The sequence below is a fragment of the Chenopodium quinoa genome, unplaced genomic scaffold (assembly GCF_001683475.1).
Source record: "Chenopodium quinoa cultivar QQ74 unplaced genomic scaffold, ASM168347v1, whole genome shotgun sequence".
Classification (NCBI taxonomy): Eukaryota; Viridiplantae; Streptophyta; class Magnoliopsida; order Caryophyllales; family Amaranthaceae; genus Chenopodium; species Chenopodium quinoa.
In genome coordinates, this window is record NW_018745403.1 from 1,302,659 (window position 1) to 1,328,258 (window position 25,600).

A 25,600-nucleotide genomic window follows, 5' to 3' on the forward strand; every position below is an offset into this window, starting at 1 on the left:
CACCCAGGTTGCAAAGACTGTTTGCAACGAAGAACATTTCGGAGGAAATGACATGGCATTCAAAAAATCCCCGAGTTCAAGGCACAATGGCACACCCTAGTGACAGTGCAGCTTGGAAACACCTTGATTGTCGGTTTCCAGAGTTTGCTCTCGAGCCTCATAATGTGAGACTTGGCTTGTGTACAGATGGTTTTGCTCCTCATGGTAAGTTTGGGGGAAAATATTCTTGTTGGCCTGTCATTTTTACCCCTTATAACTTGCCTCCCTCAATGTGCATGAAAAGACAATTCATGTTCCTTTCGTTACTCGTTCACGGTCCTAAAAACCCTAAGGGCAACTTAGATGTTTACATGCAACCGTTGATAGAGGATTTGAAACTGTTGTGGGAAGTTGGCGCGGCAACTTATGATATTTCGAAGAAACAGAATTTCAATCTTCGAGCAGCCATCTTATGAACCGTTAGTGACTTCCCGGCTTATGGCATGTTGTCTGGTTGGGCCACAGCTGGTAAGAAAGCTTGTCCACATTGCATGGAGAAGAGCAAAGCATTTTGGCTTGAACATGGTGGTAAAGTTACTTGGTTTGATTGCCACCGACAATTCCTTTCGACAGATCACCCTTTTCGGAACAATAAAACTGCATTCTGTAAAAACAAAGTAGAGAAAGGTGCCCCTCCACACATCATGTCAGGAGAAGAGCTTTGGGAATGTGTGAAGGACCTCTCGAAGGCTACAGATGGACCCGATTCAATTAAGAGGCTAAAAAATGAAAAGAAGGGGTGGTTCTAGCAAAGCACCTTGTGGGAGCTCCCATATTGGAAGCATCTCCTCATTCGTCACAACTTAGATGTCATGCACATTGAGAAGAACTTCTTCGATCAGTTAATTCACACTGTAATGGATGTGAAAAAGCATACGTGCGACACGCCATCTGCTCGAAATGGCATTGCCTAATATTGTAAACGTCCCCAGCTTCATCTTCAAGAGGATGATAGAGGAAAAGAGGTCATGCCAAATGCTCCATTCGCTCTTGACAAGGCTCAGAGAAAATTTTTGTGTGAGTGGGTTAAGCAGTTGCGGTTCCCTGATGGTTACGCCTCCAATTTGAGCAGATGCGTAGATTTGCAAGCGTGTAAGCTCCATGGAATGAAAAGCCATGACTGTCACGTGTTCATGGAGAGAGGATGTTGCCCACAGCTTTGAGGGAATTGCTCCCTGGCCATATTTGGAATGCAATTACAAAGATCAGCTAATTCTTTTGCGACTTATGTTGCTATACAACATCAGTTAGTGACATGGAGCGATTGGAGAAAAACATACCTGAGATCCTCTGCAAGCTTGAGAAGATCTTCCCTCCTGCATTCTTTAACTCCATGGAGCATTTTCCAATACATTTGTCGTACGAGGGGAAGTTATGTGGTCCTGTACAATACAGATGGATGTATCCCTTCGAAAGGTAAATCAAATACCCTTATTTCACATCCTTTGTTTTACATCCTAATCACTTGTTCATATAGTTACATAACCATTGTAATTGCAGGTTCCTCAATCATTTGAAATGGAAAATTGGGAACAAGGCTCGAGTTGAAGGGTCTATATGCAATGCTTATCTCACTGAAGAGATAGCAAACTTCTGCTCTAATTACTTTCAGTCGACAGTTGACACTAAAACTTGAGTTCTTGGTCGAAATGTGAATGCCGACGTTGAGTCCACATTGGACGACGCTGAAATACCAGAGTTGTTCAAAGAGGACAGTGGTCGTGTGTCAAATGAGGGTAGAACTCGGTTCTTAGATGACAAAGAACTCGAGTGTGCACATTTGTTCGTGTTACGAAACACCGGCATTCTTGGCGAATACGAAAGGTATACAATGATGACTTTGTAGATTTATATTGTGTGTTTGGCCTCGTAGGAAGTTTGAGGACTACATTCTTAGTACTCGACCTTTTCTGCATAGATAAGAAGTCATAGATAACTTCGAAGCTGAATTTTCTAATTGGTTTCATCACAAGGTGATATACGCGGTGTAACCGTGAAATAATTCTGTATTTTACATCTTGCATTTCAATTCATTGAATTCAAGAACCGTGATATTGATATTCAACCACTTTACAGGTGGTCGAAGAGAAGCCAAATTCGTATGTTCTGCGAGCGTTGTGCATGCGTCCCTTAAGGCGAGTTCGTACTTGGGGCCAGATCTTTGTAGGTGGATTTAATTTCCATACACATGCCCATGGCAAGCACAAATCCACCATGAATTATGGTGTGTGTGTATCAAGTGAGGATGGCGGAGAGTACTTCGGCATTTTAGACGACATAATTGAACTTGTCTACACGGGACCCAAGAGACAGTACAAGACAATTTTGTTTAAGTGCAATTGGATGGATTGTGGTAGGGGAATGAACATACACAAACAATACAGGCTAATCGAAGTAAATCATACTAAGAAATACCCTAAATATGATCCATTTGCCTTATCTTACCAAGTGGCTCAAGTGTACTACGCATCATACCCTAGCCTGCAACGGGACCGTGTTCAATGGTGGTCTGTGTTTAAAACACAAGCACGGTCAGTGGTTGATGCTCAGGTGGACTTAGAGTTTCTGCAATCACCATCCCCAACAGTACATGCAACGCTTTGCCCACCGAATGACATTCCGGACTACGCCAGGGATGATGATGATGAAGACGATGATGATGGCTTTGTAATCTCAAGCGATGAAGACGATGAATCTAGTATCGGCTCTAGTGATAGTGACGATGATGATGACATCGATGTAGTATTAGATGATAGTAGTGATGACTCTAGTAGTGAAAGTAGTGATGAGAGTACTGAGTAGGAGAATATGTTAATCTCCTTTAAAAGTATGCTTCTTATTGTAAAATCAAAATATTAATTAGGCTTATGTAAAGCTTGTTAGTGTTTATATAAAAGCCATATTATGTCGCACTGCACTTTTTATTTATAATATCTTTCATTTTACTAACATCTGATTCAGGTAGTCATGGCGGGTGGAGAAAGTGGGCAATCGTCGAAGAAAGTAAAGGGGAAAGAGAAAATGACCGCCCACGCCCTTTTCAACGGCGACCAGGATGAGGAGATGTTCGATGCGGAGGCAGTCGATTTGGGTGAGGATCAGACGTCCCCATCCACTCCTCTAGAAGAGGGCCACGAGATGAGTCACAGCTCCCGTGTTTGGACCCTACTACGTTGTGGTACGTACATATCATGATATGGATGATGAGATACAAGGCTTATATTACTATTTTCGAACTTGTTTAACATTGTTGTTTCCCGTTTATTATAGGTTTGATGATCCTAAGGTTCGGAGTGCGGTATCCGGTAAGATTATTGGATACTATCGAGGCCCTTGGAGGAACTTTGGAGAAGTTCCTGCAGCTACGAAGGTACATTGGTGGAACCTGTTCAGCGTATGATATTTTTGGGTCTTGGTTAATACTTGTTTTAGATATTGTATTGATTTAGTTTTGTGTATAACTTCTGTATTTTATCATTTGCAGGCACAATTCAGATGGGCACCCCAGATGAACGAGCTAGTGAAGCTCACATTTCGGAGGAGGTTAGCAACGCGTCTACGTGACATGTTCCACACCATCACGCACAAGATGAATGGCGTCAAGCCAAGTTGGCTGAGTGAGGAGATCCACAAGGAGATGATGAACATTGTTGCATCGGATCCAACTTACAAGGAGAGGTCGACGCAAAACAAGAAGAACAGAAGGGGCGGTTCTATGGAAAATCCCGTCCGAGGGACTCATTTTCAGGGTTCGTTGTCAGCGACCCAACATGCAAAAAGGATGGTAAGTTTATTTAAAAAGATATTATATTAGAAGGCATTTTTGTGTATTTCAATGTAACAAGGGTGTGACTTGTTTAACGTTTATTCCTATTTTTTTGTATCAAAGGCGGCGAAGAACAAGGGCCAACTGCCAACAGCTCCTGAGCTGTTTCTGAATACACACTTCAATGAGCTGCTTGGGAAAGGCACAGTGGCAGTAAACCCCACAGCTCAGGAAATTGCGGTAACAAATTCCCTAAACTTAGTTCATTGGTTCATTTTTCATGAATATGGTACTGAAACCTTAGGGACTTGTTTTTTTTTGTGATTTCAAGGCATGTACTCCTTAGAATAACCATAATTGACATGTTTAGAGAAAGAAATAGTTCATTTGGTTGAAAATGAAGAAAATGGGCAAAGAATAGGTCATATAGGCCATAGTTGGTTCATTTTCGCTCCAAATGCTACCTGAACCTTAGGGACTTGTTTTTTTTTTTTTTTGACAATTCAAGGTATGTAATCCTTAGAATAACCATAATTGACATGTTTAGATAAATAAATAGTTCATTTGGTCGAAAATGAAGAAAATGGGCAAAGAATAGGTCATATAGGCCATAGTTGGTTCATTTTCGCTCCAAATGCGTCCCAAAACTTAATGTGTTTTTTTTTTGGAATTTCAAGGCATTTACTCCTTATAATAACCATAATTGACATGTTTAGAGAAAGAAATAGTTCATTTGGTCGAAAATGAAGAGAATGGGCAAAGAATAGGTCATATAGGCCATAGTTGGTTCATTTTCGCTCCAAATGCGTCCCGAACCTTAGGGACTTGTTTTTTTTGGCATTTCAAGGAATTTACTACTTAAAATAAAAAAATTGACATGTTTAGAGAAATAAATAGTTCATTTGGTCGAAAATGAAGAAAATGGGCAAATAATAGGTCATATAGGCCATAGTTGGTTCATTTTCGCTCCAAATGCGTCCCAAAACTTAATGTGTTGTTTTTTTTTTTTGTCATTTAAAGGAATTTACTCCTTATAATAACCATAATTTACATGTTTAGAGAAAGAAATAGTTCATTTGGTCTAAAATGAACAAAATGGGCAAAGAATAGGTCATATAGGCCATAGCTGGTTCATTTTCGCTCCAAATGTGTCCCAATACTTAATGTGTTGTTTTTTTTTTGCTATTAAAGGAATGAATCCTTAGAATAACCATAATTGACATGTTTATAGAAAGAAATAGTTCATTTGGTCTAAAATGAACAAAATGGGCAAAGAATAGGTCATATAGGCCATAGTTGGTTCATTTTCGCTCCAAATGTGTCCCAATACTTAATGCGTTGTTTTTTTTTTGCTATTAAAGGAATGAATCCTTAGAATAACCATAATTGAAATGTTTAGAGAAATAAATAATTCATTTGGTTGAAAATGAAGAAAATAGGCAAAGAATTGGTCATATAGGCCATAGTTGGTTCATTTTCGCTCCAAATGCGTCCTAAAACTTAATGCGTTGTTTTTTTTTGTGATTTCAAGGCATTTACTCCTTAGAATAACCATAATTGACATGTTTAGAGAAATAAATAGTTAATTTGGTCGAAAATGAAGAGAATGGGCAAAGAATAGGTCATATAGGCCATAGTTGGTTCATTTTCGCTCCAAATGTGTCCCAATACTTAATGTGTTGTTTTTTTTTTCTATTCAAGGAATGAATCCTTATAATAACCATAATTGACATGTTTAGAAAAAGAAATAGTTCATTTGGTTGAAAATGAAGAAAATAGACAAAGAATAGGTCATATAGGCCATAATTGGTTCATTTTCGCTCCAAATGCGTCCCAAAACTTAATGTGTGTTTTTTTTTTGTGATTTCAAGGTATTTACTCCTTAGAATAACCATAATTGACATGCTTAGAGAAATAAATAGTTCATTTGGTCGAAAATGAAGAAAATGGGCAAAGAATAGGTCATATAAGCCATAGTTGGTTCATTTTCGCTCCAAATGCGTCCCAAACCTTAGGGACTTGTTTTTTTTTTTGGCATTTCAAGGCATTTACTCCTTAGAATAACCATAATTGACATTTATAGAGAAAGAAATAGTTCATTTGGTCGAAAATGAAGAAAATGGGCAAAGAATAGGTCATATGACATTAGCTAAGAAATAAAGAAAATGGGCAACATAGAAGTCACTTAGGCCATACTCGGTGCGTTTTTCATGAATATTGTACATAAAACTTTGTTACTTTGTTTTTTTTTTTTTTGTCAATTCAAGCACTTTAGACCTAAAACTATGTTTAATTGATATTAAATGAGAAAAAAAGAGCTCATTTCCTAAGAAATAAAGTAATTGGGCTAAGTAGAAGTCACCTATATCATGTTACTTGGTTTATTTTTTCATTAATATGGTACCCAAATCTTATTTATATAACTTACTAACTCGTTTATTCCTTTTCATATGTTTATCTTGTAGGAGGCCTACCGAAAGAGGGTTGAGGAGACTAGCACTCAAAGGACTCAGAATAGACCGAATGAGCTGTACTGGGAGACAGTGGGTGGTCGGAACAAAAAAGGACGTGTGAAGGGACTTGGCGGAAGTGCTGACCTTTACTATGGCAGCCAGATGGGTCGACTTTCCACATCTTCCATGCAGTACACGCTCTCCCTTGTTTCTCAGATGCAGGATCAGGTGGAAACCAAGGTGCAGGCTCTTCGGGAAGAAATGGAACTCGAGATGCAAGCCCGAGTTCAAGCCTCAGTAAGAGCCCAAATGGAATAAATGGAGAAGAGGTTGGAAGAGAGGATGATGAGTCGTTACCACAACGACCCTTGTTCCACCGTGCGACCTCCATTTCGAGATCCCAGGGACGACGACCCGAGTAGTGGTGGAGCAGGCCAGGGCACTCCCGTAGTTGCTTAGCTGTAATTAACGTAGTGTTTATTAGTACTAATTTTAGATTACATTACTTGGCTGTACAGATTAGAATTAGTATATATATAATTATTTTTGCACAAAAACCATTAATTTTATTCTGTCGTTAATATAAGAAACAGGAAGTGCAGGTATCAAAGGGTAGCAATGTGCCGTAGGAAAATAGTCAAACTCGAAAAAGTTTCGTCGTTATTTCCGTCGCAAAGTTCCTACGGATTTAAAATCCGTCGCAATGGGTATAAGTTTCCGACGGACTTTTCCGTCGGTATGTTGCGACGGAAATATATCCGTAGGAAGTTTGCGACGGAAAATTCCGTAGGAACGTTGCCTGCTTCCTACCGAATTATCCGTCGGAACGAGCTTAGCTTCCGACGGAATATTCCGTCGGACTTATAAACTGTTTCGACGGAATATTTCGTCGGAATATGAGAAACGTTCCGACGGAACACAGTCCGTCGGAAGCTTGCGACGGACTTCCCATTCAGGTCAAACATAGGCTCCGAAATCCGTCGGAAAATCCCTCGGTATTGGCCAAAATTCCTACGAAGTGAATTCTGACAATGGTTTTCGACGGATTTAGAAGGTTTTCCGACGGATTTTTTCCGTCGTGAATGAGGTGTTTTCTAGTAGTGTAAATAGGAATAGTGACCGAATGCCGTCTGTTTATTACAAGGACAGGCGGCTTCATTCGTACCTTTTAGATTCCATTGTAGGTTGGGTAAGTGACTATGAGTTAACCTTTTGAGGTTAATCAGTCTCCGTCACTTGAACTTGAGTAAACAGAAGAATCAGTCGGCTATGGCCGCATGTTGTTTTTCGGTTTACAATTTTTAGGCCATTGATCGTTTCTCGTATGGAAACAGGCGGCGCTTGGAATATTCAGCCGTAGTAGTCGCCTGTAGGTTTACAAGCGGTTACTAATTGCTAACCTTTAGAAGGAATAGTGGCCGAATACCGTCTGTTTGCCAAAAAACAGGCGGTTTGGTTCGAACCGTTTAGGTTCCATTCCGAGGTTGCTAGTGTGACTGAGTTAACCCTTTGGGTTAATCAATCTCTGTCACTTTGATTTGAGTGAGTAGAATAAACAGGCAGCTTTGGCCGCATGGTACCTCTTTATTTGCCAAGTTTTGCTTAGCTATTTACTCAAATTATGCCGACTGTATTGTCCCAAGCAATAACAGGCGGTTTCTGACTTAGATTTTAACTGTCTACCGCGTGTTCACAGTAAAGCGGTACGTTTATCTTTGTCTCAGGTCAAACGACTGCGAGGTTGTCTTGGAGACACTCAGTAGGGCCGTTTGTTTTAGGTTTATAGAGCAATGTGCCACCTAAATGGGAGATGCTCTCTGCGATGAATTCACCCGGATGGATGTCGCCGGACACCTGCTCTTTTTTGGGACAGACGTATTAGTTTAATTTCATAAGGATCATCCGGCCATGGGCCTCAGGTTGATCATGTGGCCTGTGGCCTCGTTAGGTTGTTTAGAGAAGAACAATTTGTTAAGTTGTCTAGACTTAACATTTTTACTCATGTGAGAGTAAGTGATTATTAGAAATAAGGCCGACTGTGTACAGGCGGCTTGCCCCACTGAGGAGACTTAAAAAAACTGAAAAATAAATTGCAAATTTTATTGATATGCTTACATATACAAATAATTTACAAATCTCAGAAGTAGTACTTTTTCAAGTTGTCTACGTTCCAAGTTCTGGCTAGCTGCCTGCCGTCTGGTGTTTCCAGGCGGTAGGTGCCGCCTCTAACTTCTTCATAGATTCGGTAGGGGCCATCCCAATTAGGAGTCAGCTTTCCCTGCTCGTTGGCCCTACCGACTGCTTTTATTTTTCGTAACACAAAGTCCCCTACTTTTAGGGGTCGCTTGTGCACTCTTTTATTGTAAGCTTTCGTCATTCTCAGACGGTAGATCTCATGGCGCAAGACTGCATTGCCCCTGCATTCTGGAAGTGAATCCAATGCTAGCCGCATGGCCTCCCAGTTAGCTTATTCGTGATAAAGCATGACTCGAAGAGTCGACTCATAGTGCTCAATAGGCAGAACAACCTCTGCCCCATAAACCATGAGAAATGGAGTTTCACCAGTCGCCCCTTTTTCAGTCAACCTGATGGCTCATAGAACATGCGGTAGCTCGTCAGCCCATAGGCCGCCAGCTTTTTCAATCTTCTTTTTGATGCCATCAGAGATTAACTTGTTAAAGGCTTCAACTTGGCCGTTTGCTTAGGGACGGCCGACTGATGCAAAATAGTGAGAGATCCCTTGGTCTCCCAACCAGTTCTTGAGAGCAGGCGTCTCAAATTGAGGTCCATTGTCAAAGACCATAGACATGGGTACCCCATAACGAGTGATGACATTTCTCCAAATGAAGGAGATGACATCTTTTGTTTTAATGCCTTTGACTGCTTCTGCTTCTACCCACTTGGTGAAGTAGTCGACTACTACCAAAATATATCTCCGTCCGCCTGTAGCAGGCGTATAGGGACCCAGAATGTCCATGCCCAATTTAGCGAATGGTACTGGGCTATGGATAGCCGTCAGGTCAGTGGCTGGATGATGGATGAGCTTGCCAAACCTTTGACACTTGTCACATTTTTTCACCATCTCCATGGCGTCTACTTCTAGGGTAGGCCAGAAGTAGCCTTGCCACCTGGCTCTCTTTATTAGGGTCCTCCCGCCTATGTGGGAAGCACAAAATCCTGAATGCAAATCTTCGAGGACCTCTCGGCCCTTTTCTGGGGTAACACACTTCAAAAGAGGTTGAAGATAGCCTTTCTTGAAAAGTTCCCCTTTATGGATTTCAAAGTTGGACGCACGCTTTTTTATTATGATCATCTCTAGGTAAGTATCAGGCAGAGTGTCGTCTGTTAAGTATGCCCGAATGTCATCCAACCCGTTTGAGCTTCGATCAAGGACTCCAACGGGTTCCTCTTCGATGCTCCTTTTTTCCATCACCTCCCAGAACATTGATCGTGGTGTGTCACAAGAGGCGGATGATGCTAATTTGGAGAGAGCATCCGCCTGATTGTTCTCAGACCTGGGCACTTGACTTAGATGAAATTCATCAAGCGTCCCAACCTCTTGTTTAACCGCTTGTAGATACTTGATCATAGCTGGATGTATGGCTTCTTAGTCACCATGGTATTGGCTAACAATCAATTGTGAATCAGAACATGCGTCTACTTTCTTTGCCCCAACTGTCTTACACATGTGAATTCCGACTAGTTGGGCTTCATATTCTCCCTCATTGTTCATGGCCGACTGCATGTCTATGACCGCCTGAATTTTTTTCTGGATTGGCCTCTATCCCCCTTTGGTCAATCAGAATTCCGAGGAACTTCCCAGACTCAACACCAAAAACACATTTCTTGGGATTGAGCATGACCTGGTGTCGCCTGAGTGTGGTGAATGTTTCTTGGAGATCTGTAAGATGGTCCGTCTGAAGTTTGGATATGACTATCATATCATCAATGTACGCCTCCACATTCCTTCCAATTTGATTAATGGAGACTGTGTTAATCATTCTCTGGAAGGTAGCAGGCGCATTCTTCAAACCAAACGGCATCACAGTGTAATAAAATAACCCCTGATCAGTGACGAATGCCGTCTTTTCTTGATCTTTCTTCCACAAGGGTATCTAGTGAAAGCCTGAATAGGCGTCCATGAAGCTTATTAAGGCATGGTCGGCTGTAGAGTCGACCAGACTGTCGATCTTTGGGAGAGGATAGCTATCTTTCGGACATGCCTTGTTTAAGTCTGTATAATCTACACACATGCGTCAAGTTCCATTCGGCTTCTTCACTAAGACAACATTGGCAACCCAATCAGGAAAGTAGCATTGCCGAATGAAACCAGAATCTAAAATTTTTTTCACCTCGGCGGCTGCCGCCTGGCTTCTTTCTTCACCATGGTTCCTCTTCTTTTGCCTTACCGGCTTCTTTTTGGGATCTACAGCAAGTTTGTGGATAGCTAGATTCGAGCTGATGCTTGGCATCTCGTCCACCTCAAAGGCAAAGATGTCTTTGAATTCTTTTAACAAGTGGTGCAAGTTTGCACCGAGTTCAGCAAAAGCAATCGTCCCAACCTTAACAGTTCGGTCAAGACGAGAGTCATCCAGGACGATGTCCATGTGTTCACCAGCCGGCTGGGGACAGAGTTCATCCAGCCTTTGACCGGTCAGTGATTGCTATTGCCTGTCTTTTTTCTCGACCACCATTTGGTTGGCCTCTCTCTTTTTGCCAGCTGCTGTTGCAGCAGGCGCGGCTTCCTTGACTTGGTCAAGGTCAGTAGTTTCTCCAATGGGGCCGGCTGCGACCACAGTGGGCTTGACATCAGAGAGGTAACGCTCCCTGGCCATCTTCTGGTCTCCCCGTAGGGAGCTGACTGTTCCATCATCCCTCTCAAACTTGAGAAGCATGAGAGACAAAATGATAACAACCTTGGATTCATTCATGGTGGGACGCCCCAAAATCATGTTGTAGGCCGTTAGTTCTTCAACAACTAAGAAATGAACCACCATGTGGCGTCCCTCCCCTTTCTCGCCCAGACAAATAGGTAAGTCTATTCGACCTAACGGATGTACCACACCACCCCTAAATCCCACTAAGGGATGAGAGACCTGGTGCATACTCTTGGGCTTGTACCTGAGCTTGGTCAGGCACTTGTGACTGATGAGATCAGACGAACTCCCGGTGTCAATGAGGATCCGATCAACTCTTTGGTTGGCCACTTTGCATTCGATAACAATAGGGTCCTCATGGGCCTTTTGATTTTTCCCCTATCATCCTCAGTAACTACAACTTCGGGGAAAGAATCTTTGGACTCTTGCCCCTCATCGATTGAGTTGATGTCGAGCTGTCTGATGTAGTTCTTGTTACCCCGGATTGTTGGGCCGCCTCTGGCGAAGCCGCCTGCTATTGTATAGATCGGAGTTTCATCAGTATCCGAACTTTTAGAAGAGTGGGGCTTCTTTTTGGGCGGCTACCCGGTGTTAGTTTGTAGGGTAACTTTGAACCTCAGAACATAGGACTTGAGTACCCCTTTGTCAGCCAGGCGGTCCAGCAAATACTTGAGGCTATAACATTCGTTGGTGTCGTGGCCAATATCCTCATGGTAGTGGCAGTATTTGTTTTTGTTCCGATTTTTGGCGGAACCTCTCATAGGGGCCGGCTTCTCAATAAAGACCCGGTCCTTAATCTCCATGAGGATGAAGTAACTATCTTTATTGAAATCGTACTTCGGGGAGTACGTCTTTGTTTCTTTCTTTTTCTACTGGGATGGTTGTTCAGTAGTATCAGCCACCCAGACTTCTTTTCTTTTCTTTTCTTCTTTCTTAGCCGGCTGTGATGGCCGACTCTCTCTCTTGTCAGACCTCTTTGAGTCTGACTTCTTACTAATGTTATAGATCTCGGTCGCCTGTATATAGGCGTCCGGCTCCATCAGTGCCTCTTGGAGGGTAGCTACCCTCTTTCTGACAAGGTCGAATTTGAAGGCCGACCTGTCCTTTAGACCTTTAAAAAAGTCTATGTAGGCTACCTCATCAGACAGACCTTGAATCTGAAAATTTTATCAGATTGAACCGCCTGATATATGAGCGTATCCCCTCCTTCTCTCCCTGCTGTATGGCTCCTAAGTCAAGGCTTGTTTTCTTTACAAGGATATTCATTGAGAACTTTGACGCGAACAAGTATGCAAGCGTCTTGAAATTATTGATGCATCCGGCTGGCAGGTTGCCGAACCATTGTTGGGCGACGCCCTTCAATGTGGCCGGGAAGTATCTACATCATGTGGCATCGTCTAACCCTTAAAGATACATAAGGTTGGTGTATGCCATCAGGTGGTCTTTTAGGTTGGAGGTACCATCATAAGTGCCTACCAACACATTCTTCACCTTGGTCGGCTGTGCGGCCTCAGTTATTTCTTTGGAGAAAGCTGAAGGTTGTTCCCCAAGTCTTAGCAGTCGGAGCTGCCAGTCTAAGGGCTGGACATTATGTGTCGCCTGCCCCCCGAAGAGGGCAGGCTGCATATATGGTTGTCCATACAGCATGTATGGCTGTTGAGGCGCATACGGGGCTGCCTGGAACATCAGGGGACTAGAGAAAGGACATGCCGCTTGTCTGGTCCTCTCGCTTTGATTAAGCATTCCCCATTGAGGTATTCTGAAAGCTGTCATTGAAGTTCGACGTTAAGGCCGACTCTGACAGTTGTATATTCTTCTTTTGCTGGATTATCATCCGAGCATCGAAATATGTTTTCTTAGAACCATCCGGTTGTACATGCCGGATAACCTTCCTCTTTCCTGGCTTAGAGAACCGAAGTCTGGCAAAGTTTATCAAGGGCTTCTGTCCCTCCCTTGGTTTAGGGTAAGGAGTGGCCTCTCGTTCCTTGACCGGCTTATTCCTCCCAGAATGAGAGGGCTTCTTGGCCGACTGTTCCTTGGTAGGGACAGTCGTCCGTTTATCAATAGGATCCTTTATCTCCCCTTTGAAACTTGTCATGAGAATCATGAGCTCGTTTCTAGTGATGGGGGTGGATCCTTCAACCACCGAGAGTTGACCAGTCGGCTGGCCGACTGTTTCACTGGGCCCTGCCTGGTCGGTGTTCTGTTCCCTCCTTTCGATGGGACGGATGCGCCGTGTTCTCAGGGACCCGTCAGGGGCCGTGTAGGTGGCGAATTCATAGTTGTCATTTGTATCCTAGTTTGAGTAGACCTGGACATCGGCCATAGTCCGTTTCTCAGTAAGAGGTGGTACAGGTTCTTGTGAAGTCATCTCAGAAGTACTCTCCCCACAAACGGCTCCAAATGTTTCAGGGTTTTTTTATGTCCTACGGGAGAGTTACAATTCCAAGACCGACCTCTGGACGCCTATACCTGCAAAACAACGGAGACTCCTGTGGGTGGGAGTTCCGCCTCCGACGATCAAGTTAGAACGTGTTTTTGGAGTAAAGTGCGGAAAGTAAAGGGTCTCTCTTGGATTTCAAGAGAGTATCTGCAATGTGTAATTGCTCAGTTCGAGGTGTCAGGTATTTGACTTTCTCTGATTGTGAGTTAAGGTGTATATGAATTAATTGTTTCTGAATGATATTCCTCAGAGGGAACATCTCCCTTTTATAGGGTGTTGGAAAACGTGCTAAGTACTAGGTTTCAATTTTCGGGTTAGAGGCCAGTTTTCGGGTTGGCTATCTGTCTGCCACGTGTCGTGGCCTGATTGGTCCACCCTAGATTTCTCACGAGGTGACACGTGTCGGACTCTGGTTGATCCACGTAGAGGACACGTGGCAGGGCTTGAGTGGTCCACGTGGCGGGGAAAAATCCCCTAATCACATAGATCTTCAACTCAATTTTCATTCCATCACAATTTTGGATTGACTAAAACTTTGACAAAGTTTGATATGTAGACGTTAACGTCACTCAACTCCTCACTAATACCTTGGTTAACCTTTCACCCAAGGTTTATTGCTAGGTTGATATGTATCAATATTTTAATGTTTGATGCGGTAACCAGCGCAAGTTATTTACGGAGTATATAAGGGGCTGTTTGGTTGAACTTCTTGGAATGGATTAAAATGGATGTAAAATCCATTTTATGGTTTTATTTATTTGGTTGGGTTATTTAAGTATGGAATCTCATACCTGGGAGATTCTAACTCCACCTCATTCCATTGAAATCTCATACCCACCTCCCCCTCTAAGGATTCATAATCCATACTATTACTCAAGTATGAGAATCCATTCCATGATTACACCAAACAACTTTAGATTGGTATGGGATATAGAATCCATACCACCCAAGTATGAGAATCCATACCAATCCATTCTAGCTTAGTGAACCAAACTACCCCTAAGTTGCCACTTGATTAACATTACAAACATGAAACATGTACTACATATTTTCTCCCACTTTTACTATTACCTAGGTTTTGATTTTTATTACTCCTTTTATTTAATTATTTTGTAAGTTTACTCTTTTTTTTATGAGTATTTATACAATAACTAGATTAACCCCATGTGATGCACGGTTTGTTTGTATTTTTTTCAAATAAAATATTCTACTAAATATATATTTATCTCCTAAACTTTGTGATCGCTGACTTACTACTTGGTCAGGAGTTACTCAATTGGTCAAGGATTATTCGATCGATCATGGGTTACTCGAACAGTCATGGGTACTCAATCAGTGTTTTGGTATATCTCAGTCGGCCACACAATATGGCCAACCACACGGAATATATGCTGATTTTATTATTATAATTAATATAAAATTTTAGATCTGAAATAAATTGCAATTCTTATTTTTTTCATTGGCTAAAATATAATATTTTTCTACGTAATGCTCTAAAATATCTTGAAAAACTATCCTTTATTTAATTTTTGTAAAATTTTATCATAATGGTTCCTTAATCACCCAAATAAATTATTTAATTTTATTCGTGATAAATTTTTAAATATAATAATATTATCTGTCGCTCTGATAATTTTTTAATTTATTACCGTAATCCTACGTAGCGCTTTAAAAAAAACTTATCTTACGTGGCATAATCGTATGGTAGAGTTTTAGGATAAACTTTTTACTTGAATGTGAAATATGGTCATCTAATCGCTTTTGATAATATGTAGTATATTTAGACTTACAATATCATATAATACTGTAATTTTTGTAGTTTTGTTTGTAAGCAGATATCTATGTTGATGCCCGGATTGTTGATAAAAATTTAGGATAAACTTTTTGGCTTAAATGTTTAATAATACAATCATGTAATCTCTTTTGATAATATAGGATATTCAGACATACGTATCATATCGCTTATTTATAGAATTATGTACTTTTTGTAGTTTTGTTTGTAAATATATCTATGTTATTATGGACTTGAAATTATTGTTATTGAATTTAAATTATTTTTACTGAACTGAAAGTATTTTTAGCAAACTAAAATTATTTTTACTGACTAAAACTTATTTTTTTACTGATCCTCTAATATTTTTTAAATAAATTAAATAACAATGTATTTGTATGCGGCTAACCACACCATCTGGCTGGACAAAGTAACCTCTATAAAACTGGTCGAGTAACCCATGTAATACTAAGCTAACTGAGTAACCTCTAACACTGACTATGTAACCCTATCTATAACATGATTGGGTAACAAGTATAACACTGACCAAGTAACCCCTATAACACTAAAGAAGTAACTCTGATATTGTAACAGTTGGTGACTACGATTTGGCTAGCTGCGTATAATAGTTTGTGATTAAATATATTATAAATGGATCTTATTTTAAAGAACTTTTTAAACCGAATTTGATGATGGAAATAGAATTGAGTTATAGGATATTTATTAAAAGTTATGATTAATTTTGTATATATGAAATATTAAATTTTATCGATATTGAAACTATATGTAACAATTTTATCTTAAAATTCTATCCGAAAATCGCTTACTTAGCATCATATGTGTCACAATCATACCTATTTATCTTCTACGTGGCACGACACTTGGCAAAAAATTGAAATGCCAGGTGTCGTTGTCTCGTGGCATGGCTGCGAAACCGGCTTTATTTATTAGTGATATGATATGATATATTAGATTTTCTTTTAACTTTTAAGTAGGCGATTTTGTGATAGAGTAAAAGACTTTTTTTAAAGCAGTTTTAAGGTCGTGAGTTGGGAAGTCAACGCCGGAGTTCGATTTGACCACCAATCATGAGAATTGACTATACATTCATCTACAGAATAATTCCACAAATAAAGTTTTTGCCCCCTCTTATAACACTACTCCCTCTGTCCTACAATAATTGACACAGTCAAATTATGCACATTGTTGATGCATTAGTTTGACTTTTACCTTATTTTTGTATAATTAAATATTAATAAAAAGTATATATATTAAAAAGTTATAATACAAAACTTCATACCAATACCTATTTAGCAATATATTTCATAATAAAATGTGTATTAATTAGGTTTAAAGAAACTATAGTCAAAATTAATATATGAATAATGAAAAAAAAATCCAAACGTGTCAACTATTCTAGCTTGGAAGGAGTATTTCACATCTTCATGTCATTTTCATTTCCAATTTTTGAGTCCCAACACAATATAAATTTAGTCTAATGAGTTCAATGATTTTTAAATAGCTAGCTACCTACTTATAGTAGTCGGTAAATATTTATTACACTATATTTATTTGTGCAAATGATAAACGTGTTTCGCGATAAAGATTGTATATGGTACTCCTATTATATAGGACAGGAGTTTTTTTTTTTTTTTTTTTTTTTTTTTTTTTTTTTTTTTTTTTTTTTTTTTTTTTTTTTGAAGGGAAGGACAGTAGTGATGTTCATACGAAGATATGATGCATGTTCTTTTGGAAACACCATATGCATAATGCACGGGTGCATGGTGCTATAAAAAACCTCAATATGAGTTGTGGTCAAGTGACAAATTGCCCCCAAGACTTAATAAACGATATACGAAGTAATTATTTAAGATGTTATTGTGATGAATGGGATCTCACTTTTAATTAATGTTATCCCATTTGGCATTGTTGTGATTTTCTGTTTTTTGTTTTTCAAAATCATATGATATATGTCATATAATGAATCATAAATTAGTCAAAGTTATTAAATTCATGATGATTTTGAAGACTGATAACAGCAAACTGGAAATCATGATAATTTTGAGGACTGATAACAGCAAAGTGGAAACACCTTTTTTTTGTTTCCTGTTTTTGGTTTTTTGTTTTTTTTTTAAAAAAAAACGATGCCAAACAAGTCCAATTAATTATAAAAATATAGTTTGGGATTAAGACAATAATAATTGCCAGCGATATGTGCCGGAGTAATGAAGAAACACTTGCCTATTCTTCAAAAAAGAAAAAAGGAAACATTTGCCTAAAATTTTGGGGTAAGTCTTCTAAGGAAGTCGATCTGTCCAAATACTCCATAGTTGGACTGACTTAGGATATTCCTGATTTCCTGGCAGCCCGGGCGCTCAATTTCCACTCCAAATACATGTCATCTCAAATAATCAAATCTGGAAAATACAAAACAGTTGAAACAAAAAAAATTAGTAAAATTAACCAAATAAAAATAAACTTACATAATTACATTATGAATAATGAATGAAAAAGTATAAAATTAAAAATAAAATAAGAAATAATCTTGTAAGTCTAGAATGACAGTAGGCAATAGCATTTTGATGAAATCATGAAAGTAGCAAACTAGCAATTACCTTAACTCTCCTTGAAGCATCAGCCGAAGCATTCAAGCCAATTAAAGTAGCCAACCAATCAATTAGATTTTTTTTCCGCAATTTTATAGTTCTTCAATGAAAGTAGTTATACAGGGATTAAGAAAAAATAAATAGAAAGAAGAGATTTTGATGAATAAAGTAGGATGTGCAAAGAGGATTATATATAATTAGATAAATTTCCATTGAAAATTAAAGAGTAAAATGACCATTTATCAAAGTTTTCATCTTCAACTCCTTTTTACACCCGGGCGATGCCCCGGGTTACTGCATTAATTCTATATTGAAATCTTTATTTACATTTAATTTTGGTAGAATAACATGAATGTGGTGATAGTTTAGTGGCTAACACTCTAGTTTTTAAAGTAAAGGTTGTGAGTTCAAATCTTGTACAATTCACATTTTTAATCACGTGAAACGAAGACTCGATTAATTGAGGAGGGCCATGTGACATGTAAACTTGTTTTAAAACGCCATTTAAATGACGTCTGGCATTCTATAGTACTGTATAATAATATTTTTTTTCTTTTCATTTTTTTTTAATTTATTTTGGGGCCTAGTAATAATAATGAAGCTGGGCTTTTTAACCAGGGTAGTCGCCCCAGCTGCCCTGCCCTGCCCTTGCTACGGGCTTGTTTCCTGGCCAAGTTTGGGATTAATAAAAGACCCTTCCTAATTTAATCATATCAAAATAGAATAATAGTATGAACATTCAGCTCAAATTTGACCATACATATTATCTTATCATTCTAAAACGGATGCAGTGCAAAAAAATAAATAAATAAATAAATAAATAAAAACTAAACTCAATCAGCATGCATGTTACTCCCACTCTAACTTTCGTTGTCAAATATAACATTGTAATCCGGTAACTTGTCATATCATTAATTCAAATTACATGACTAACAAGACTATTAATTCTGAATGGAGGAAGTTATTATTCCGAGAAGTTAAACACCAGTCGAAAGAATACGAACACACCCCATCAAAGATGGTCATGAGGGTGTAGGGACGAGAACATGTGCTACTTCATTACAGAATGCAACAGCAACCATATATCATACTCCGTAATATCAATGAATTATATAGGCAGTAGAAAGCCACAAGTCATACATCTACAAATAGTCCAAAGTATACTCTATATCAAAAGCATCACATGCAGAGTTTTAATGGTCCCCCAAATCAAACATTTTCAGGCCCCTCAGCAGTAACCTTAGACAGATGGATGAGATTAGCATAAAAAAGGGAGACTATGATTGAACATCAAAGATAATGAAAGCTGGTTAAATATACACATTTATTAGGATCACAGGAATCCTGCTTTTGGTGCTACCTATTCTCCTTTACTGCACCTGATTCATCAGCAACTTCATGATTCAGTTTTTGGACAAAAGCAACAAATCTATTTCTAATTATCATGCCCGGCCCTCTAATCGATCGAAAAATATAGAAGTAAATCATTGAACAATGAGTACGCCAATAAACTTGGAAAAATAATGGTACAGAAGTTGGGGGTGATGAGAATTGAATCCCTGTGGTAGGGAGATGGATGTTCTGCCATTGTGCTCTCACTTGACTCTCGACATTGATGGATGATAAATTCATCTCGAGCTTTTTGGCATAAGTTGGGGAATTTTGGTATTTCTCTCATTAAATGGGACAAGAACCCCGAGATTGAATGATTTTATCCATCTCTAGTATAAGCTTTATTAACTACCATGACTTTCAGGACTGTTTAAGTAATTAGTGGCATACTTACATAAACAACAATAGCTAAAACATGTACAGTTGTATATTATGCTGAATAAACACCACTAAGCATAGACACAATCACACAAGTGGATGAAAGAACAATGGAAGCTGACAATAAAGAAAGGTGATAACATACAAAATTTTGTATTATACAGGAAATTCCAACAATGGAGGAGACAGAGAAAGATAAAAGCTGCAGGAATTGGAAAACCCCATGAACTTGAAAAGCTCCAAGAACACAGCAACAAATACAACAAAGAAGTTTAATTTCGAACCAAACCATGAAAATTAACATGTTAAGAATCAATTTAATCAAGATCTTGTTCATTCAAGATCATAGGGAACTCATCGTACTGCTCTAAGCAACCGTGATTCTCAGCCAAGTTCTTCAGGGAATCGTACACCCGGAACATAGAAGGTCTATCCTTGGGCCTCGAAGCCACACATGAACAAGCAACTCTAAGCAACTGCTTAATCTCATCGTCGTTGCCCTTCCCACACAAGGACTTATCAATTGCATCCTTAATCCTACCAGAGCTAGACAGATAAGTCACCCAATGAACCAAGCTCCCTTTAAAGCCTTCCCCTGCATTATTAACTTCAAGGGGCTTTTGACCAGTAACCAGTTCCAATAGGACTACTCCAAACCCATAAACATCACCCTTCAACGACGCAACCAATGTGCTCGCATACTCAGGTGGGACGTAACCAAACTCTCCAAAGTCCCCATTGGCAACCGAGCTGCCATTGGAGTTCCCGATACCCATGAGCCTAACTAACCCGAATTCAGTGATCCTAACATCGAAATCATCATCAAGTAGAATCACATTCGAGCATATGTTTTGGTGCTTGACCGGGGGCTGGCAACCATGATGGAGCCAAGCTAGCCCTCTAGCAGCCCCAACACTAATCTTAACCCGAGCTCGCCAATCCAACACACTATCCTGATTAACTCCTGAGTGCAACCATGAATGTAAATTCCCATTACTCATATCCTTATACACCACCAATTTCTCATCCTCCACACAACAAAACCCCAATAAAGGCACCAAATTCGGGTGCCTAAGCTGCCCTAACCTATGAATCTCCGACCTAAACTGCTTCTCACTCACCTTATTACACCCTCTTAACCTCTTAATCGCCAATGCCGATCCATCACTCAACACCGCCCCATACGAAACCCCGGTTTTCGTGGTATTAACGATCTTTCCATCACTAAAACTACTCGTAGCAATCAACAAATCCGCCACTCGAATCTTCACAATAGGTTTCTGAAAGAACACCACTTGAGCATTCTTATTAGACCTCAATTTCCCAACCCAACCCACAAAATTCCCACCTTTTTCACCATCAAAAACATCTTCTTCCTTCTTTCTATGATCCCAACAACACCACCACCAAATCATAAACCCTAACAAAAGCGAACCAACACCACCAATCACACCACCAAGAATCACAACCCTAAGATTACCATTTGCCCCACATCTTAATCCAACAACATTCCCACAAAGTTCATCATTCCCACTAAACCCATCTTTCCCAAACTTACCCAAATCATCTGGGATCAAACCCTTAAGTCGATTATTATCAAGTGAAAGCTTCTTGAGCCTATCTAACCTACCCAATTCAAAAGGGATAGACCCAGAAAGCTTATTATCACTCAAAATCAAACTATTCAAAAACTTGCAATTTTCGATCTGGGGTGGAATCGAACCTGAGAGCTCGTTTCCAGAAAGATCTAGGGTTACTAAATAAGGCAACCAATCACAGATTTGAGGTGGGATTTCGCCGGAGATTTGATTGCCGGAAAGTACAAGGGTCTGTAAACTCCGGCAAAACTGAAGCGAAGAAGGGATTTTTCCGGCGAGACTCATCGTCGGAAGTTGAAGAGAAAGAAGACGGTCTTCCTTTTCATTCCAGCAAGAAACGCCGGTAAGTCGACAGATTGAATCGACGGAAGTGTTGTCAAAGTGCCAGTTTGAGAGACGGTTTTGTGGGTCTGAAAGCGACGATTTTACGCCTTGTAAGCATTTTACGTCGTCGTCGAAGGAGAGAGAAAGCGTCACAAAAAGAGAAAAGAGGAGAGAGAAAATGAAGGGAAAATAGAAAGCCGACATTTTTCTTTTTTTTTAATAGGAATTTAAGATTTCAGGGAAGCCATGGAAGTAGAGTAGAGTAAAGGAAGCAGCTTTTCTTTGGAAGATGAGGAAGGAAGAACTAAAAAGTGAAAAAATTGGAATGAAATGATGTCGTTTTAGGAGAGAGATTGGAAATTGTTTGTTATTTAGGCTAATGATTGAGTGAAAGGGTCAAAGTGTGTTCAAACTATAGTTTTTTAAAAATTTTAAGTTAACTTTTTCTTTTTTTATTTTTAAATATAGAGTAATTATTGTATGATTTGTGTAAAGATGTGGTTGGGTCTTGGAAATTGGGTAAACCTTTTCAATGGTTTTGGGCTTTTGGAAGGTTAAAAAGCAGCCTGCCTTACTAATCATGTGGTCTTTAAAAGTGGTTGGATTTCTACGAGTACTTCGTGTTTTTTAGGCCCTGTTATTTTATTTTATTTTTAAAGTAGAATAGAGAAGGAATCAGCACATAAGAACAAGTGTAAGCAGAGTAAAACAATTTATTTAATATTAATTTAAAAAAGTATGACAAAATCACGCGTAATTTAGTGTAACTAATAAATTTTTTATTTTTATTTTTAGCTTCTTTATATATATATATATATATATATATATATATATATAGATAGAGGAAGGCTCATATAAGAACCCTCCTCTATATAAGAACCTAATCTTATATAAGAACCAATCTTAGCTGTTTATTAGTTTTGATCTAACTGTCCAAAATGATGCTCTACTAATGGCATTTTTGTAATTTGAAGGAGTTTATTCAAATTCCTTTTCCTCTTCCTTCATCTCGTTATTTTATGTTTCTCAACTCTCAGCTTTCTCTCTGTAAAATTCTCAGCTTTCTCCCTCTCCTCAGTTCAACAGGTTGGCGAAAGTTCATCAAATTCATCACGATATTTTCACAGATTTTGGATTAATTATTGTAAGTTTATTAATTTTATAATCAGATTTGTTTTAAATTTAATGATTTTTCATGCGATTTTGATGCGATTAATTTCATGCGATTATTTTAAGCATTCTCTATGCAATTGTTCTCAATATTGTTTAGCGAATATTTTGCTGCGATTTTGCTACGACTTTTATGCGATTTTGATGCGATTTTTTGCTGCAATTTTGATGTGATTTTTTTGCGTTTTATGCGATTTTTTCTCAAATCTTTCCCTGATTTTTGCGATTCGTATGCTGCGATTTTGATGCGTTTATTTTTCAATTTTTGCTGCGATTTATGTTCGATTTTTACTGATTAATTCATGTTTTCGTCAATATTTTTACGATTTTTTGCAAATTTTCTATTCGATTTTGTTTTTGGCGATTTTCTATTCGATGTATATTTATTTTGCTCGATTATTTATTTGTTCGACTGTTTGATTGTTCGAATTTTTTGTTCTTATTTTGATTTTTTTTGTTCGGTTTTCTTTTGCGATTTTGATGCTGTTTTATTTGCTGCGATTTTTTCTCAAACTTTTCCAGCTCTTTGCGATTTGTGTATGCTGCGATTTTGATGCGTTAATTTCTTAATTTTTGCTGCGATATATGTTCAATTTTTACTGTTTTTGTTTGATTTTTGTGATTTCATTTGAATAATGATGTGTGCCTTTACCAATTGTTTATGTACTTTACCAGTCAAAGATCGTAGCTGCTTCCAAACACCTTCTCTATGTGTAACATGAACATGTTTTATACTCCATTTAAATGAATTGTGGTACTTGTTTGATAAATGAGTTAGAGATGTGTAGCAAGCTTCATGATGCTACTCCTTGCTATATGGTATTACTAGTTAACACTGTTAGTGTTATAGTATGTCTGTTTTGACATATTGAATTGTGAATATTATGGTGCTTGGATCTTAAAATGGAATCGTCCTTTAGACTATTCACTATTTTAATATCGAATATGGAGTAAGCATTAGAAACATTGGCTATGATAAAGAAGTCCTAATTATTGAATGATATTTAAAGTTTTAGGCAAACCATACAAATTTTTGTGAGCATTGCAGGTATTTTTTATGCTCTACAATACTCCTTTATGTAACCCTGTACTTTCTTTTGGCAGTTGACAACAATTATCCAAGAGATGCTTCGTCTGTACCCACCAGGAGTATTAAGATGCCAGGCTAAAAGAGATTCAAGTTCCAAAAGGACTCATTCATTCGGGTAAATTTAGTTATTTTTAATGCTTTAATTTCAGTGTATTCGGTGATTTCAGTGTTTCGCATACATGTTTATACCAATTTTCTTACTATAAAGTTTGGAATTCAATGTATTCGGTGTTTCACATACATGTTGTCTCTTTTATGTGAACCTCTGATTTCTTGATCAATGTTACATATGCTTGAGTTTTATTAATAGATCGTTGCTTAGTTGACTGTTATGGTAATTTAATTGGGAAAGTTGGTATTAATTATTAATAGTTGATACAAGGATGTGAGCAAGGAAACCTTCGACATCTGAGCAAGGGTATGAACTCTTATTGCTCTTAGTTTCTTTTCTTTTTGTGTTAACAGGTTAATTTTTGAAAGTTCATCTTGGTTTTGAACCTTTGCTGGTAAAAAAAAATGTTTTTTGAAAAAAATCCTAGCAAGTTATTGGGTGACGAGTTTGCTCATCATTTTGAGTAGTATGTAAAATATCTGCATTTGTGTTGCACGTCATTTCCTGCTTGCTTCTGCTTCCTTGATGTTCTATCTTGTTTGTTTATTTTCTTATTGTCAGATGTTTTTGTGTGAGAGAATTTCTTTTCTTTTTTTCTCCCCTATAGATAAAAAATGACCTGTTTTGTGCAATGTTTTTTAGTATTAGAACTAAAGAAAAATCATTAGTGGGTAGTAGAATGACACTGGAACAGGAATCTTGTTGCTTCATGCTCTAGCTGCTTAAGCAATTCAGGGAGATAACATTAATGATCCAGGCACTTCATCTGTTGCAGGCTCGCAGCTATCACAAAGAATCCACGGCACCCTCCTGGGTTTACTTATGCGTGGGATGTATTCAACCACCTAAAGGGAAGAGGAAGAACACATCAAGATGCACATGATAAAGTGATAATGAGTTAATGACATATACAAAGCTAAATATTTAGACATGTTATTACTGTCATGAATCTTATGATTGTCTAAATTTTCAATCTAAACCTTGTCAATGTCTTTCACTGGCAGAAATTGAAGTCACATGATGTAAACTTGAACATGACCGGTCTCTTATTGTCCAACAATTGCTGATATTATTTTTAATTTAATTTGATACATTTTTTTTGAAAGATAATTTGATACATTAGGTGAACTCATAATTCATATTTATTTTAATATTTTATATAAATTAGCCTACTAGCTCAACAGGTAGAGCATTGTGCAAATGCACAAAAAATGTGGGTTCGAATCCCACGTAGGTTGATTTGTGTAATGTGGAGACAACTGTATGTTTCAGAGTTTTGTTGTAACATAGTTTCCATAGGCATTTTTTGTTCGTATAACTTAGTCCTATTTAATTTTTTTATATTTTTTATGGTTATTTTTAGAGATAACCTATGTAGGAATCGAACCTACATCTCTATGCATTTGCATAGTGCTCTACCACTTGAGCTAATAGGTTTTAGCATGCCCAACGATTAAATAATGTATTGTAATTCAACCCTATGTTCTAAGCTTTAATTTCAATTTTCTAAAAAATGTTCTAAATATTTTTTTCTACCTATGTTCTAAATAATTTTGCCATCTCCTATATTCTAAATTTAGT

At 38.4% G+C, this 25,600-nt stretch overlaps 1 protein-coding gene and 1 long non-coding RNA gene across 2 annotated transcripts; one reads left to right on the plus strand and one right to left on the minus strand.

Moving 5' to 3' along the window:
* Window positions 1-19,825: 19,825 nt before the first annotated feature.
* On the minus strand, window positions 19,826-22,107 carry LOC110713028 (probable inactive receptor kinase At1g27190). Its single transcript, XM_021891496.1, has one exon. It carries the CDS (start codon window positions 21,849-21,851, stop codon window positions 20,043-20,045), a length of 1,809 nt encoding a protein of 602 aa, XP_021747188.1. The 5' UTR covers window positions 21,852-22,107; the 3' UTR covers window positions 19,826-20,042.
* Window positions 22,108-22,689: 582 nt separating this feature from the next.
* On the plus strand, window positions 22,690-25,124 carry LOC110713043. Its single transcript, XR_002509746.1, has 3 exons — window positions 22,690-22,791; window positions 23,922-24,022; window positions 24,795-25,124. It is a non-coding gene; the product is annotated as an uncharacterized LOC110713043 (long non-coding RNA).
* The last annotated feature ends 476 nt before the right edge of the window (window positions 25,125-25,600 follow it).

Coding starts and splice junctions, on each gene's coding strand:
- LOC110713028 (XM_021891496.1), bottom strand. CDS start 21,851: ATGTCGGCTTTCTATTTTCCCTTCATTTTCTCTCTCCTCTTTTCTCTT.